General features: G+C 38.8%; 1 protein-coding gene across 1 annotated transcript in view; it reads right to left on the reverse strand.

Moving 5' to 3' along the window:
• LOC124616613 overlaps positions 1-13921 on the reverse strand; it is a 282672-nt gene that overhangs the window by 24350 nt on the left and 244401 nt on the right. Inside the window, exon 15 of the mRNA XM_047144936.1 lies at positions 12133-12291. Coding sequence (XP_047000892.1) covers positions 12133-12291 — 159 coding nt within the window. The remainder of the gene's footprint in view (positions 1-12132; positions 12292-13921) is intronic.

The following is a 13921-nucleotide window of genomic DNA, read 5'->3' on the forward strand; positions in this document are numbered from 1 at the left end:
ATGGTGGTGTTGGTAGCTTCACTACCTCACCGTACCTTATTAACAAAGTTCTGTATTTACTTTAGTAGCCTGTTTACTAATGTTTTTTTAAATTTTTTTAAATTGTCGTATTGCTGTAAATTACTTTGATTGGCATTAGCAGTGTGTTTTAAAAGGGAGTTTATTGCCATACTGCTAACTTCTGTGTTTTTTTAAAAAAATTTTTAAACTGTTGTATTGCTATAAATTACTTGATTGCCGTTAGCGGTGTGTTTTAAAAGGTTGTTTCTTGCCATACAGCTAGCTTCTGTGTTTTTAATTTTTGTTAATTGTTTTATTGCTGTAAATTACTTGATTGCCGTTAATGGCGTGTTTAAAAGGCTGTTTATTTCCATACTGCTAGTTTCTGTAAGATATGATTAAAACATTTGTGAAAATCTCAACTCGACAGTGAACTACTAGAAATTTGGCCCCGTTTTCCAACTTGTGGTGTGGCTTGTAGTAACCGTAACCACTGTGTGTGTCACCGTTTTTTGTGAGATATCAGTCTTTGACAGTTTGTGTCTCAGTATATTGAAGTCTAGTTTACCCTTAGTGTTGTGAAGGTGTATGTTCTCTTTCATGTCTGTCACTTACGTTACTCTTGGCATAAAGCATTGCTGTATAGATGTATAGATCTACACATTTATAACATCAGAATCTTCAGCTTGCTAAAGAGGGAATGGTAGTGTTATTTTACTCATATTCTGATTACCTTTTCTTTTTCTTTTTTTTCTGTAATTGGACTGATAGGACGGGATTTCCCCCATAAGTATGCCACAGGAAGGGCAGACTGGAGAAGGGCAAAGTATGCCATCATCTGATACTCATTGGAGACTGTATCTGTCAGTTTCCACATGAGATAGGACACCTGAGTTATTCCCTTGCACACATTGCTAATATCTTTCCGCTAGTTTAATTTGGAATTAATGTGAAAGCCTGAAAGTTTTACTGGTTTACTATGTTGATGAAACAAATCACAACACCAAAAACCTAATTAATGTAGAGTAATGAAATTTTAGGAACACATACACCTCTGTAACATTTTTAAGTAATTAATATTGCAAGATCATTGATTAATGTAAGTATGACATAAACCATTACATATGTGAAATGCTGTTCATTAATAATCACTGTAACTGCCAGAATGTTGAATGCAAGCATGAAAACGTCCATGCATTGTGTTGTATAGGAGCTGGATGTCAGTTTTTGGAAGGCCTTTTGCACTTGGGCAGTCAATGCAGGAACAGTTAATGCTGGTTGTGGATGATGCAGGAGTTGTTGCCCAATGGTGTCACATATGTGTTCGATCAGAGACAGACCTGGTGATCAAGCAACCCAAGGCAACATTTTGACACTCTGTAGAGCATGTTGGTTTACAACAGCAGTATGTGGGTGAGTGTTATCCTGTTGGAAAACAGCCCCTGGAATGCTGTTCATTAACAGCAGCAGAATAGGTTGAATTGTCAGACTGACACACAAATTTGCAGCCAGGGTGCATGGGATAACCACAAGAGCATTCCTGCTATCATACGAAATGGCTCTCCACATGATAACTCCAGATGTAGGTCCAGTGTGTTTTGTATGCAGACAGGTTGGTTGCAGGTTCACAACTGGCCTCTTTTCAACCAACACATGGCCATCACTGGCACCAGAGCAGAACCTGCTTTCATCAGAAAACACAATAGTCCTCCACCCTGCTCCCCAATGACCTCTTACTTGACACCATTGAAGACACAAATGGTAGCAGTTTTGGGTCAGTGGAATGCGCACTATAGGGCATCTGGCTTGGAGCTGTCCTTTAGGTAACTGATTTGTAACAGTTTGTTGTGCCACTGTGGTGCCAATTGCTGCTCAGATTGTGGATGCAGTACAATGTGCCACAGCCATACACCAAACACATTGGTCTTTCTTCTCGGTAGTGCCATGTGGCCGTCCAAATCCCAGTCTTCTTGCAATCTTACATTCTCACAACCACCGCTGCCAGTAATCATGCACAATGGCTACATTCCTGCCAAGTCTTTCTGCAATATTACAAAAGGAATGTCCTGCTTCTCGTAGCCTTGTTCAAAGCCATTAAGATGCTGATAATAGTGTCTTCGTCACCTTAAAGGCATTCTTGACTAACATCAGTTCACCATGTCCAATCTCAAAGATAACTAATGCTCACAACCATTACAGAATGTGTTTAAACCAAACCTGACTGTCATCCTCATACTGGCACTACTAGGCCACTCTTATGTGACTAGCATGAAATTTGAACAGACATCGTCTTTCAGCTGTAGAAACATACCTATCAACTTTCTCACACAACTCCTCCTTGGTGCTGCTATTTTTTTCCATCAGTGTATTTATATTTTAATTAATTCCACAATCATTTCCTACAGTTTATCATAATTTCAGATGAGTTCATTACAAGAACATCAGTTTATTGCTATTTATAAATTTTCATGCATTGTTTGACTCAATTCTATGGTTTCATGGTGTATATTAAGCAGTACCATGTCTTCTACAAAAAATACTCATGAATTAGCTTTTGCACAGGAATTTAAATCATTAACTGTAATTATGAAAAGAAACGGAGCAAGGCTTGAGCCCTATGGTATACCAGTTCGAAATTCCTTGAGTGAAGAGCATCAATTTTTAATTAAGATGAACTGCCTTCTGTTTCTGAAATATTACTTGTTTAAAGCTAAAGATAGGTTGTGTACACCACCCTATTCCAGTTTGCAAGTAGGATATTAAAGGATATACAGTCAAAGACTTCACTGAGATCACTAACTACAATAGATACCAAATCCTTATTTTCAAATGCAGTTAGCACCTGGGTGGCAACTTCATTGACGATAGTAGAAGTAGAAGTAGTAGTAGTACTTTTACTAAGTTAGAACCCAGTAGTCTGGCGGAGAGGATATAACCCTTTTTGGAATAGTTTGATAGCTGGTTGTACAATAGAGACTCAACACAGAAGAAAACTGACCAATAGAAACAGGTTGATAGTTTGGAGCAGGTGCTTAGTATCCCCTACCTTTATAGTGAAGGTAACAACTGAATTTAAACAATTAATTCAGTTATTTGTTAGAAAACAGACAGTTCATGTTATGTATTGGTTGAATTATTCATTCATTCATTTCAGTGAAATCAGTCTATGGGAGTAACCAAATAAAGTACTTGATTCAGTGGGTTGCAGTTTGATTTATTGGTTGGTCTATTCATTCATTTGGGTGAAATCAGTTTTTGGAAGTGACCGAATGACTAAATTATTCATTCATTCTTTTCAAATGAAACCAGTCTGTAGTTTTTCTTTCAATTGAATTAGAGGGGTGAATGCTGAGTAAGCAGCAGCACATGCACGTGTGTGCATGTGCATGCATATATGTGTACTCTTTCCCAGAACAGGATTTACCCAAAGCTAGCAGAGTTTTCATTCTTTTTCTGTGCATGTCAACAACTCAACAATACTACCATTCAGTGAGTTGTTTCCTTTACTCATACGATATTTACATTCTACCTGACTTACAAAATTATGTTTAGGATTGTAATTTTAGCTGGACAAAACTTGTTACATATCCCACTAGGTACATATAGCTATTCATAGAAATACCATTTTAGTGTTATAGTATTCTATATTAGTGTATAAATTCTTGTAAAAATAACATAAATATCTAAAATGCCTCCTGCAAGAAGAGCAAATAGTGTTCAAATGTACACCAATAAATGAATAAATCGTAATTTACACTGAATTGCTAAGGACAGTGGTATAGGCATATGTATTCAAATACAGAGATGTGTAAATAGGCAGAATTTGGTGCTGTGGTCAGCAATGCCTATATAAGACAACAAGTGTCTGTGCAGTTGTTAGATTTGTTACTGCTGCTACAATAGCATGTTATCAAGAGTTAAGTGAGTCTGAATGTGGTATTATAGCCAACACATGAGGGATGGAACATAGCATCTCCAAGGCAGCAATGAAATAGGGATTTTTCCCATACGACCATTTCACGAGTGTACCATGAATATCAGGAGTCCGGTAAAACATCAAATCTCCAACATTGCTGCAATCAGGAAAAGATCCTGCAAGAATGGGACCAACAATGACTGAAGAGAATCATTCAACATGACAGAAGTGCAACCCTTCCACAAATTGTTGCTGACTTAAATGCTGGGCCATCAACAAGTGTCAGTGTGCGAATCATTCAATGAAACATCATCAATATTGGCTTTCAGAGGTGAGGGCCCAGACATGTATCCCTGATGACTGCAAGGCACGAAGCTTTATGCCTTACCTGGGCCCATGAACACCAATATTGGACTGTTGATGACTAGAAACATATTGCCTGGTCGGACGAGTCTCACTTTAAATTGTGTCAAGTGAATGGATATTTACGGGCACGTATACGGGTATGGAGACAACCTCATGAATCCATGGACCCTGCACGTCAACAGGGGACTGTTCAAGCTGGTGGAGGCTCTGTAATGGTGTTGGGCATATGCAGTTGGAGTGATAAGGGATCCCTGGTACCTCTAGACACGACTCTGACAGGTGACACGTACGTAAGCATCCTGTCTGATCACCTGCATCCATTCATGTCCATTGTGCATTCCAATGGACTTGGGCAATTCCAGCAGGACAATGTGATACCTGAAACATCCAGAACTGCTACAGAGTGGCTCCAGGAACACTCTTCTGAGTTTAAACAGTTCTTCTGGCCATGAAACTCCCAGACATGAATATTATTGTGCATGTGGGGGATGCCTTGCAACATGCTGTTCAGAGGAGATCTCCACCCCCTCATACCCTTACTGATTTGTGGACAGCCCTGGAGGATTCATGGTGTCAATTCCCTCCAGCAGTGCTTCAGACATTAGTTGAGTCCATGCCATGTCATGTTGCGGCACTTCTGCATGCTCGTGGGGGCTGTACATGATATTAGGCAGGTGTACCGGTTTCTTTGGCTTTTCAGTGTATAACACTGAGCTGTGTCTGATAAGGTTGAGTTCAGACAGTTGATCAGTATGTCAATATTATCTGCAAGCTTTACTGTATTTGAACTGCCCTTCGGCATTATTTGATGATCGTTTATGTAGAGTACTAATCAGAGTGGGCCCATTTTGTTTCATTGTTAACCAACTGATACTGAAAAGTTCGCAAAAAGGTAGGAAATTAAGGACATGGGACCAGGATGAATTGAAAGAATCAGATGTTGACGAACCTTTCAGAGGGAACATTGGGAAAAAATGAACTGAAATGTGAGAAAAGAAATATAATAGAAGGCAAGTCGGTAGCTTTGAGAGATGAAACAGGGAATGCAGCAGATGGTCACATTGGTAAAAAGGCGAGCCCTAATATAAATCCCAGGATAACACAGGACATATTAAATTTAATTAATGAAATGAAAAAGTACAAAACGCAGAAAATTTTGCAGGTGAAGAGGAATAAAGTCATCTAAAAAATGAGATTGACAGAAAGTGCAAAATGGCTGGAGAACAAATGCAAGGCTGTGGAAGCAAGCATAACTAAAGGAAAGACAGATGTCACTGACAGTAAAATTAAAGAGATCTTTGGAGAAAAAAGTGTTTGTATGAATATCAAGAGCTCAAATGGCAAGCTAGTACTAAGCAAGATGGAAAAGCTGAAATCTGGAAGGAATATATAGAAGGTCTATACAAAGAAAAAAACCTGAGGAAAATTTTGTAGTGACAGAGAAGAGGAAGTATATAAAAATGAGAGGTAGACATTGTACTGCAAGAAAAATTTGACATGGCATTGAAAGTTTTAAGTGGAAACAAGGAACCTGGAATACATGACATTCCCTCAGAATTACTGAGATCCATGGAGAGTCAGGTAAAAGAAAATTATTTGATCTGGTATGTAAAATATGTGAATCAGACAAAATACTCCCAGATTTTACCAAAAAAAATGTAGTTGTTCCAATTCCAAAGAAAAATGGTAGTGACAGGTGTGAATAACACATCAATTTGAAAAGTCATGAATTATTTACAGAAGATTGAAACCTGATATTATCTGAACTCAGACAGGAGTGGTTTGGTTCCTGGAGACTTGCAGGAATACAAGAGGCAATACTAGCCCTCTCTTTTATCCTAGAAGACACACTGAAGAATGGCAAACCTACATTAATTGCATTTGTAGGCTTAGAGAAAGCTTTTGACAATGTTGGCTGGACTACAATATTTCAAATACAAAGATAGCAAAGCTAAAATAAAGGGAGTGAAAGGTTATTTATAGCTTATACAGAAATCAGACTTCAGTTATAAGAGTTGAGGGACATGGAAAGGAAGCCATAATTAATAAGGATGTGAGACTGGATTGTAGCCTATCCCAAGTATATTAAATTTGTGCATTGAGCAAGCAGTAAAGGAAACCAAGGACAAATTTGGAAAAGAAATTAAAGTTCATGGAGTAGAAATAAAACTCCAAGGTTTGCTGATGACATTGTCATTCTGTCAGAAACAGCAAAGGATTTGGAAGAGCAATTGAATGGAATGGATGTTGTCTTGGAAACGGGTTATAAGATGGACAACAACAAAAGAAAAAAAAGAATAAAGGAGTTTAATTGAATTAAATCAGATGATGCTGAGGGAATTAGATGAGGAAATAAGACACTAAAAGTAGTAGAGGTGTTTTGCTATTTGAGCAGCAAGTAACTGAAGATGGCCAAAGGAGAGAGGATATAAAATGCTGACTATAAATAACAAAAAAAATTGTGTCTGAAAATGAGAAATATTTTAATATTTAATAGAAATTTATTTGTTAAGAAGTGTTTCCTGGAAGTATGTGTTTTGATTGTACCCTTAAAAAGGTAAAATGTGGATGATAAGCAGTACAGAGAAGAAGAGAACTGAAGCTTTTTAAATTTGGTGCTGTAGAAGAATGCTCAATATTAGATGGGTAGAGTGGTTAAAAACGAGGAGGTACTGAATTGAACTGTGGAAAACGAAATTGCCACAACTTGACTAAAAGAAGGGATCAGTTGACAGCACACATCCTGAGGCATCAAGGAATTATCAGTTAGATGGAAAGTATGGGGGTAAAAATTGTAGAGGGAGACCAAGGCTTGAGTACAGTAAGCAGTTTCAGGTGGATGTAGGTTTGTTAGTCAAGCAGAAATGAAGAAGCTTGCACATGGTTTCTCTTCCCATACTGTCAGTGTGAAACAGGCCACTCATCTCCTGCCATCAGGTCCAATATATCATGTTGGACATGGAGGGAAAGCACTCAAGTCCTGTGTCATAATTCTGGTTCCATTCTACCATTGGACTCTAACAATATACCATCCCCCAAAAATCTGACCTACATCTGCATCTATGTATATATGCTGCAGACCACTGTGAAGGAGGGCTGTATGTATTTCCCTTTACACCACATGTAAGAGCTGCTTCTCAGGGCATTCACATATGGAGCATGGTAAGAATACTTGAATGACTCGGTTTATGATGTTTTAGTCAAATCTTGTCTCTATAATCCCAATGGGAGCAATACATAAGAGTAGTCATACATTCCTATATCTATCATTTAGAGCTAGTTCTTGAAAGATTATAAATAAGCTTACCTGAGATAGTTTGCTTCTATGTTCAAATATCTGTGAGTTCAGATTTTTCAGGAAGTCTATGATACTCTCCCAAGGAGCAAATAAACCTGTGACCATTCATGCTGCCCTTCTATGTATACTTTCTGCATCCCCTGTTAGTCCCATTTGTTATGGATCCTACTCAATTAAGAAATATTCTAGGATGGACTGCACAAGTGTCTTGTAATTTATTTTGCAGGCAGATTGCATTTTCCCAGCATCCTACCAAACAGAATAAGTTTTTCACCTACTTTATCTACAACCGAGCTTATATAATTGCTTCATTTCACATCCTCACCAATTTTTACAGCCAGATATTTGTAAGAGATGACTAATGCCAACTCTGTCACTATCATTGATATAGGAGATGATGTTTTTGAGTTTTGTAAAGTGCAAAATTTTAAATTTCTGAGTATTTAAAGCAAGTTGGGAATCTTTACCTTACTTTGATATCTTCTCAAGATCCGACTGAATATTTCTGCAGCTTTCTTCAGACAAATTTCATTTCAGATAACTGTGTCAGCTAAAAAAAGTCTAAAATTACTATTAATGTGTCTGCCAGGCCATTAAAACAAAATATGAACAACAAGGGTCCCAGCACACTTCCTTGGAGAATGCTTGAAGTTATTTATATATCATTCAATGGCTCTATATCCATGATAATAAGCTGTATCCTCCCTACCAAGAAATACTCAATGTAATCACAGATTTCACTCATCTTACTTTCATTAAAAAGCATTGGTGTGGTACTGAGTAAAAATATTTTTCAAAAGTCAAAAAATACTGCATTTTCCTGATTTCCTTGACCCAGGGCTTTCCATGCATAATGTGAGAAAAGTGCAACCTGGATTTTGCATGACCAACATTTTTGGAAACTCATGTTGGTTCACATGGTGATGGTTATTTCATCCAAAATACTCCATTAGTTTTCTGCTTAGAATATTATCAAGGTGCCATTGTCATAGATTTGTTGGCCCTATTATTAAGTTCACACCGTCATCAAAGACCCCTATTTCTGCTTTTTTATTTTTTATTTATTTTTTATTTTTTTAATTTTATTTTTTATTTGTTTATTTAATTTTTTCAGTTGCTTTATGAGTGTGAGATAGAAGGTCATTAGTGGTGCCATAACTGAACACTCTGGAAAGTTAATAGTAATTTGTTCCCACTCAGAAAAAGATTCATCTACATCTACATCTACATGGCTGCTCTGCAATTCACACTTAAGTGCCTGGCAGAGGGTTCATCGAATCGTTTTCATACTACTTCTCAACCATTCCACTCTCGAATGGCTCATGGGGAAAAGGAACACCTAAATCTTTCTGTTCGAGCTCTGATTTCTCTTATTTTATTATGATGATCATTTCTCCCTACGTAGGTGGGTGTCAACAAAATATTTTCGCATTCAGAAGAGAAAGTTGGTTATTGAAATTTCGTAAATAGAGCTCGCTGCAAAGAAAACTGCCTTTGTTTCAGTGGCTGCCAACCCAACTCATGTATCATATCAGTGACACTCTCACACCTATTGCATGATAACACAAAACGAGCTGCCCTTCTTTGCACTTTCTCGATGTCCTCTGGCAATCCTACCTGGTAAGGCTCCCAGACCATGCAGCAATATTCCAGCAGAGGACAGACAAGTGTAATGTAGGCTGTCTCTTTAGTAGGTTTGTCACATCTTCTAAGTGTTCTGCCAACAAAGCGCAGTCTTTGTTTTGACTTCCCCACAATATTATCTATGTGGTCTTTCCAATTTAAGTTGCTTGTAATTGTAATTCCTAGGTATTTAGTCGAATTGACAGCCATTAGATTTATGCAATTTATGATACACCCAAAATTTATCAGATTTCTTTTAATACCCATGTGGATCACCTCGCACTTTTCTTTGTTTAGTGCCAATTGCCACTTTTCGCACCATACAGAAATTCTCTCTAGATCGTTTTGTAATTGTAATTGATTGTCTGATGATTTTACTAGACAGTAAATTACAGCATCATCAGCAAACAATCTAAGGGGGCTGCTCAGATTATCACCTAGATCATTTATGTAAATCAGGAACAGCAGAGGGCCTATGACACTACCTTGTGGAATGCCAGATATCACTTCTGTTCTACTCGATGATTTACAATCTATCACTACAAACTGTGACCTCTCTGAGAGGAAATCACGAATTCATCATGAGAGCTCCACGAGGCATCTAACATAATCCTTTGCTTGCTATCATTTAAAAACAGGGTAGAGCAGAGGAAACACATGTTTTTTACTATTAAATGAATGGGACACAGTTTGATGAAAGTAATAAGAACAAGCATGAAGTGATAGATTTTTTAATGCAGTTTTGAAATATACATATTTTAATTAGGTTCAAAAGATAATGTCTTGGAGATAATGTCCTTCTTGCTGGATGCAATTTTGGATCCTCTCCCGAAAGTTACGCATGGTTATCTCCAACATTTCATTTGGCATGGCTTCAATTTCCCGATGACTGGAATTCTCCAGGTCATCAATTGTGCGAGGCTTGTTCATGTAGACTTTTGATTTTAAATATCCCCACAAAAAGAAGTCGCATATCGACAAATCAGGTGAGCAAGGCTCTTGCCATGTGAGCTGTGGCACCATCCTGCTAAAACCATATTTCTCTGATGTTCACTTGATGCCTTTTGAGTTCTGGATGAAGAAAGTTGTTTAACATTTTAACATAGCACACTGATGTCACAGTAACTGCAGTTCCTCCCTGTTCAAAAAAAAATAGGATCCAACAATCCCCATCATTGAAATGCAGCACCACACTGTTACTTTTAAACTGTGGAGAGAACTTTGGTGTAATTCATGTGGGTTCTCTGGCACCCAGTACCAGCAATTTTGAACGCTGACATAACCGTCTACATGAGAATATGCTTCATCACTCATGAATACTGTAGTATTTGCATCTTCCGTAAAAATTTTGTCCATTACGTAACAAAACTCACTGTGCTGCAAAAAATCCCCTTCACTAAGCTGCTGGATGATCATTATTTTGTATGTGTGAAACTTAGGATCATCATGTAAGATGTGGTGAAGCGAACAATGTGACATACCCAGTGCTACAGCCTGCCGTCTAGGTGATCGTTTTGGACAAGCAAGAACTGTCATTCTCACTTGGTCTACATTTTCTGGAGGATGAACTGAATGGAGAAGAACAGGTGGTTTATTTTTCATTACAGATCCAGTACTTCTAAACGCTGCAATCCATTGAGTATAGTATTTCGATGAGGCACTGCACCTCGACGTCCAACTCCAAAATTTTGACAGGAAAGACATTGCTCTGTGACTACAGAATCATTGTTTCTAAAGTACAGCTCAACAATGAACACATGATGCTCTACACTCAAATGCTCCATAGCGACTGAAACTGCATTGTATGGGCAGTCTGACAACATTCATTCAAGGTCAATACCCCCTCTCATCACCACATACTAGTGGTTCAAAAAACATGCGTTTCCTCTGGTCCACACTGTATTAAGTGAAGCACCTATACCTCAAAGGCTTTAAACTTTAAGCTTCTCCAAAAGAATGCCGTGATTTTCACAGTTAAATGCCACAGATAGATCACAAAAAATCCCAGTCAGTGAAAACATTTCATTTAGATATTTTGAAACATGGTCAGTGGATGGAGACACTCTCCTGGAAACCAAAATGTAATGCTCAGAATCTTATATTTGCAAGTATGTTCCAACATCCTTAAATACATTGCCTTTTCCAAACACTTTGAGAAGGAAGTTATTATTGAAACAGGTTGATAGTTATTAATGTTTGTCCTACTACCTTTCTTAAAGAGGGGTCTAACAATCATTTACTTTAGTCTGTCTGGAAAGATATCTTGATAAAGTGATGTATCAAATATATGGCTAAGTGCAGTGGCTACACCATAAGCACAGGCTTTTAATATTTTGCGTGAAGTGTTATCAACCCCTTGAGAATTTTTGTTTTAAGAGAGTTCATTATTTTGTTGATTTCACTGGAGGAGCAGGAGTAATCTCAGATTGATTGAATGTTTGTTGCACTGACTATCACATATGATGCAATGCTTCTTCTGTTGAGCTGACTGTATCAAGTTTCTTAGCTACATTTTGAAAATGATTGTTGAAGAGTCTTGCTACGTGTTTGGAGTCCTCATTTCCAATTAAAAGCAGTATGCTCACAAAATGTTGTTTTCTTTTATTGTACTCTGTGCCAAGGCATCACATATTTCTGAAGTTCTCCTACAGAAAAAGAATGTATGTGCATAAAAACTTCTCCTGACACTCTCTTACTCTGTTAATTACATTTAAATTCTTTAACAATGCAATTCCTGTGTCTTACCATCACAGAATATTACTGTACCAAACTTCTCACTAAGCCATAAAGCAGGAATTCAAAAATTAAACACACTCCTCAATTATAAATATTATTGTAAGTCAAAGTATCACATCACATTAAACAGTAAAGCCTCCACATATTCACATAAATTTTATCACCTCTCTTATAGAATACCACAAATACTCACCTGAGTTGCCTGCAAGAAAAAAAGTTGATCTGGTGTCCAACTTGAAATTAAAGGCAGTAACTCCTCAGAATCTCCCCAGTGCTTTAAGTAAGTACTGTAGGCAATCAACACACCAGTATAATCTGCCATTCGCTCATTAGCAGATAAAGCACCATTAGTCTGAAATAAGTCAGAGGTATCAGTGCTATATCTCATAAAGAACAAGATGATGGTCATAAGAAGATATAGCTCTTCAGAACCTACAAGAATTTATAATAGCTGATAAGACTGTGCATGTCAACATGAAACAAGATGTAAGAAAATTTCAACTATAAATTGCAATTAACAACATAAGTGATAGACTGACTGCAACTCACTGTAAAAATGACATGCTGAGTTGCAGATAGGTACAACAAAAAGACACTTACACATTAGCATCAGCCAAAGCATTCTTCTGGAAAGAAAACACACACACATTCATTCACACAAGCAAGTACACCTCATACACACATGACCACCATCTCCTGCAGCTCAGAGCAGAATGCGACTGTCATGTTGAATGAAAACAGCAGCCTGGAAGGGGCAGGGATAGCAGAGTACAAATGTATGGGAGGGGGGGGGGGGGGGAGAGAAGAGTGCTGTTGTAGAGCATGCAGGGACTGGACTGCCAAAAGGCTCAGTATCAGAAGACTGTCGTAAGGAAGGTGCAGGAGGGGAAGAGGGAAATAGGGAGGAGGTGATATGATACAACAGATGGGGTGAGGGGGAGGGGGGGGGGGGTGGAATCTGTTGGATGGGGCATGTGGGAACAGTAGGTTACTGTAGGTTGGCCCAGGATAATTTTATGAGCAGAGAAAGTGTTTTAACAGTAACTCCCGTCTGTGCACTTGGGGAGGGGAGGATCCAGATGGCTTTGGCAGTGAAGCAGCCACTGAAATCAAGTAAGTTATGCTCAGCTGCATGTTGTGCCACAGGGTGATCTACTTTTGTCTTGGCTACATTTTGGCAGTGGCCATTCATCCTGGTGGACAACTAGTTGGTAGACACGCCAGTGTAAAAAAGCAGTGCAACGTGTGCAGCAGAGCTGGTATATGACATGGCTGCTTTCATAAATGGCCCAGTCTCTGATGGGGTATGATAAGCCTTTGAGAGGACTTGAAAAGGAAGTGCTGAGTAGGTGGACTGGGCAGGTCTTGCACCTCGCTCTTCCACAGCAGGGATATGATCCCTGTGCTAAGGGGCTGGAATTGGGAAAGGCATAGTGATGGACTAGGATGTTGTGGAGGCTGGGTGGGCAATGGAACACCATTTTAGGAGGAGGGGGAAGGACCTTGCATAGGATGTCCTTCATTTCAAGGCATGATGATAGGTACTCAAAGCCCTGCCAAAGGATGTGGTTCAGTTGTTTCAGTCTGGGGTGGTACTGGGTGACAATGAGGGCACTCGTTGGTACCTGGTTCTTGAGGGTGGTGGTAGGACTGGGGTGTGTGTAGGGAAAAGCCATGGGAGACCTGTATGTGGACTAGATCTGGAGGATAGTGCCTGTCTGTGAAGGCCTTGGTGAGAGACTCAGGACTCTGGGCAAGGAAGTTCTTGTCACTGCAGACATGTCATCTCCAGGTGTCCAGGCTGTATGGGAAGGATTTTTTTATGTGGAAGGGATGACAGCAGTTGAAATGCAGTTACTGTTGGTGATTGGTGGATTTAATGTGGACAGAGGTGTGGGTGGAGCCATCAGAGAGAAAGAGGTCAATGTCCAGAAAGGTGTCACTCTGGGTTGAGGATGACCAGGTGAAGTGGATAAGAGAGA

The sequence above is a fragment of the Schistocerca americana genome, chromosome 5 (genome assembly GCF_021461395.2).
Source record: "Schistocerca americana isolate TAMUIC-IGC-003095 chromosome 5, iqSchAmer2.1, whole genome shotgun sequence".
Classification (NCBI taxonomy): Eukaryota; Metazoa; Arthropoda; class Insecta; order Orthoptera; family Acrididae; genus Schistocerca; species Schistocerca americana.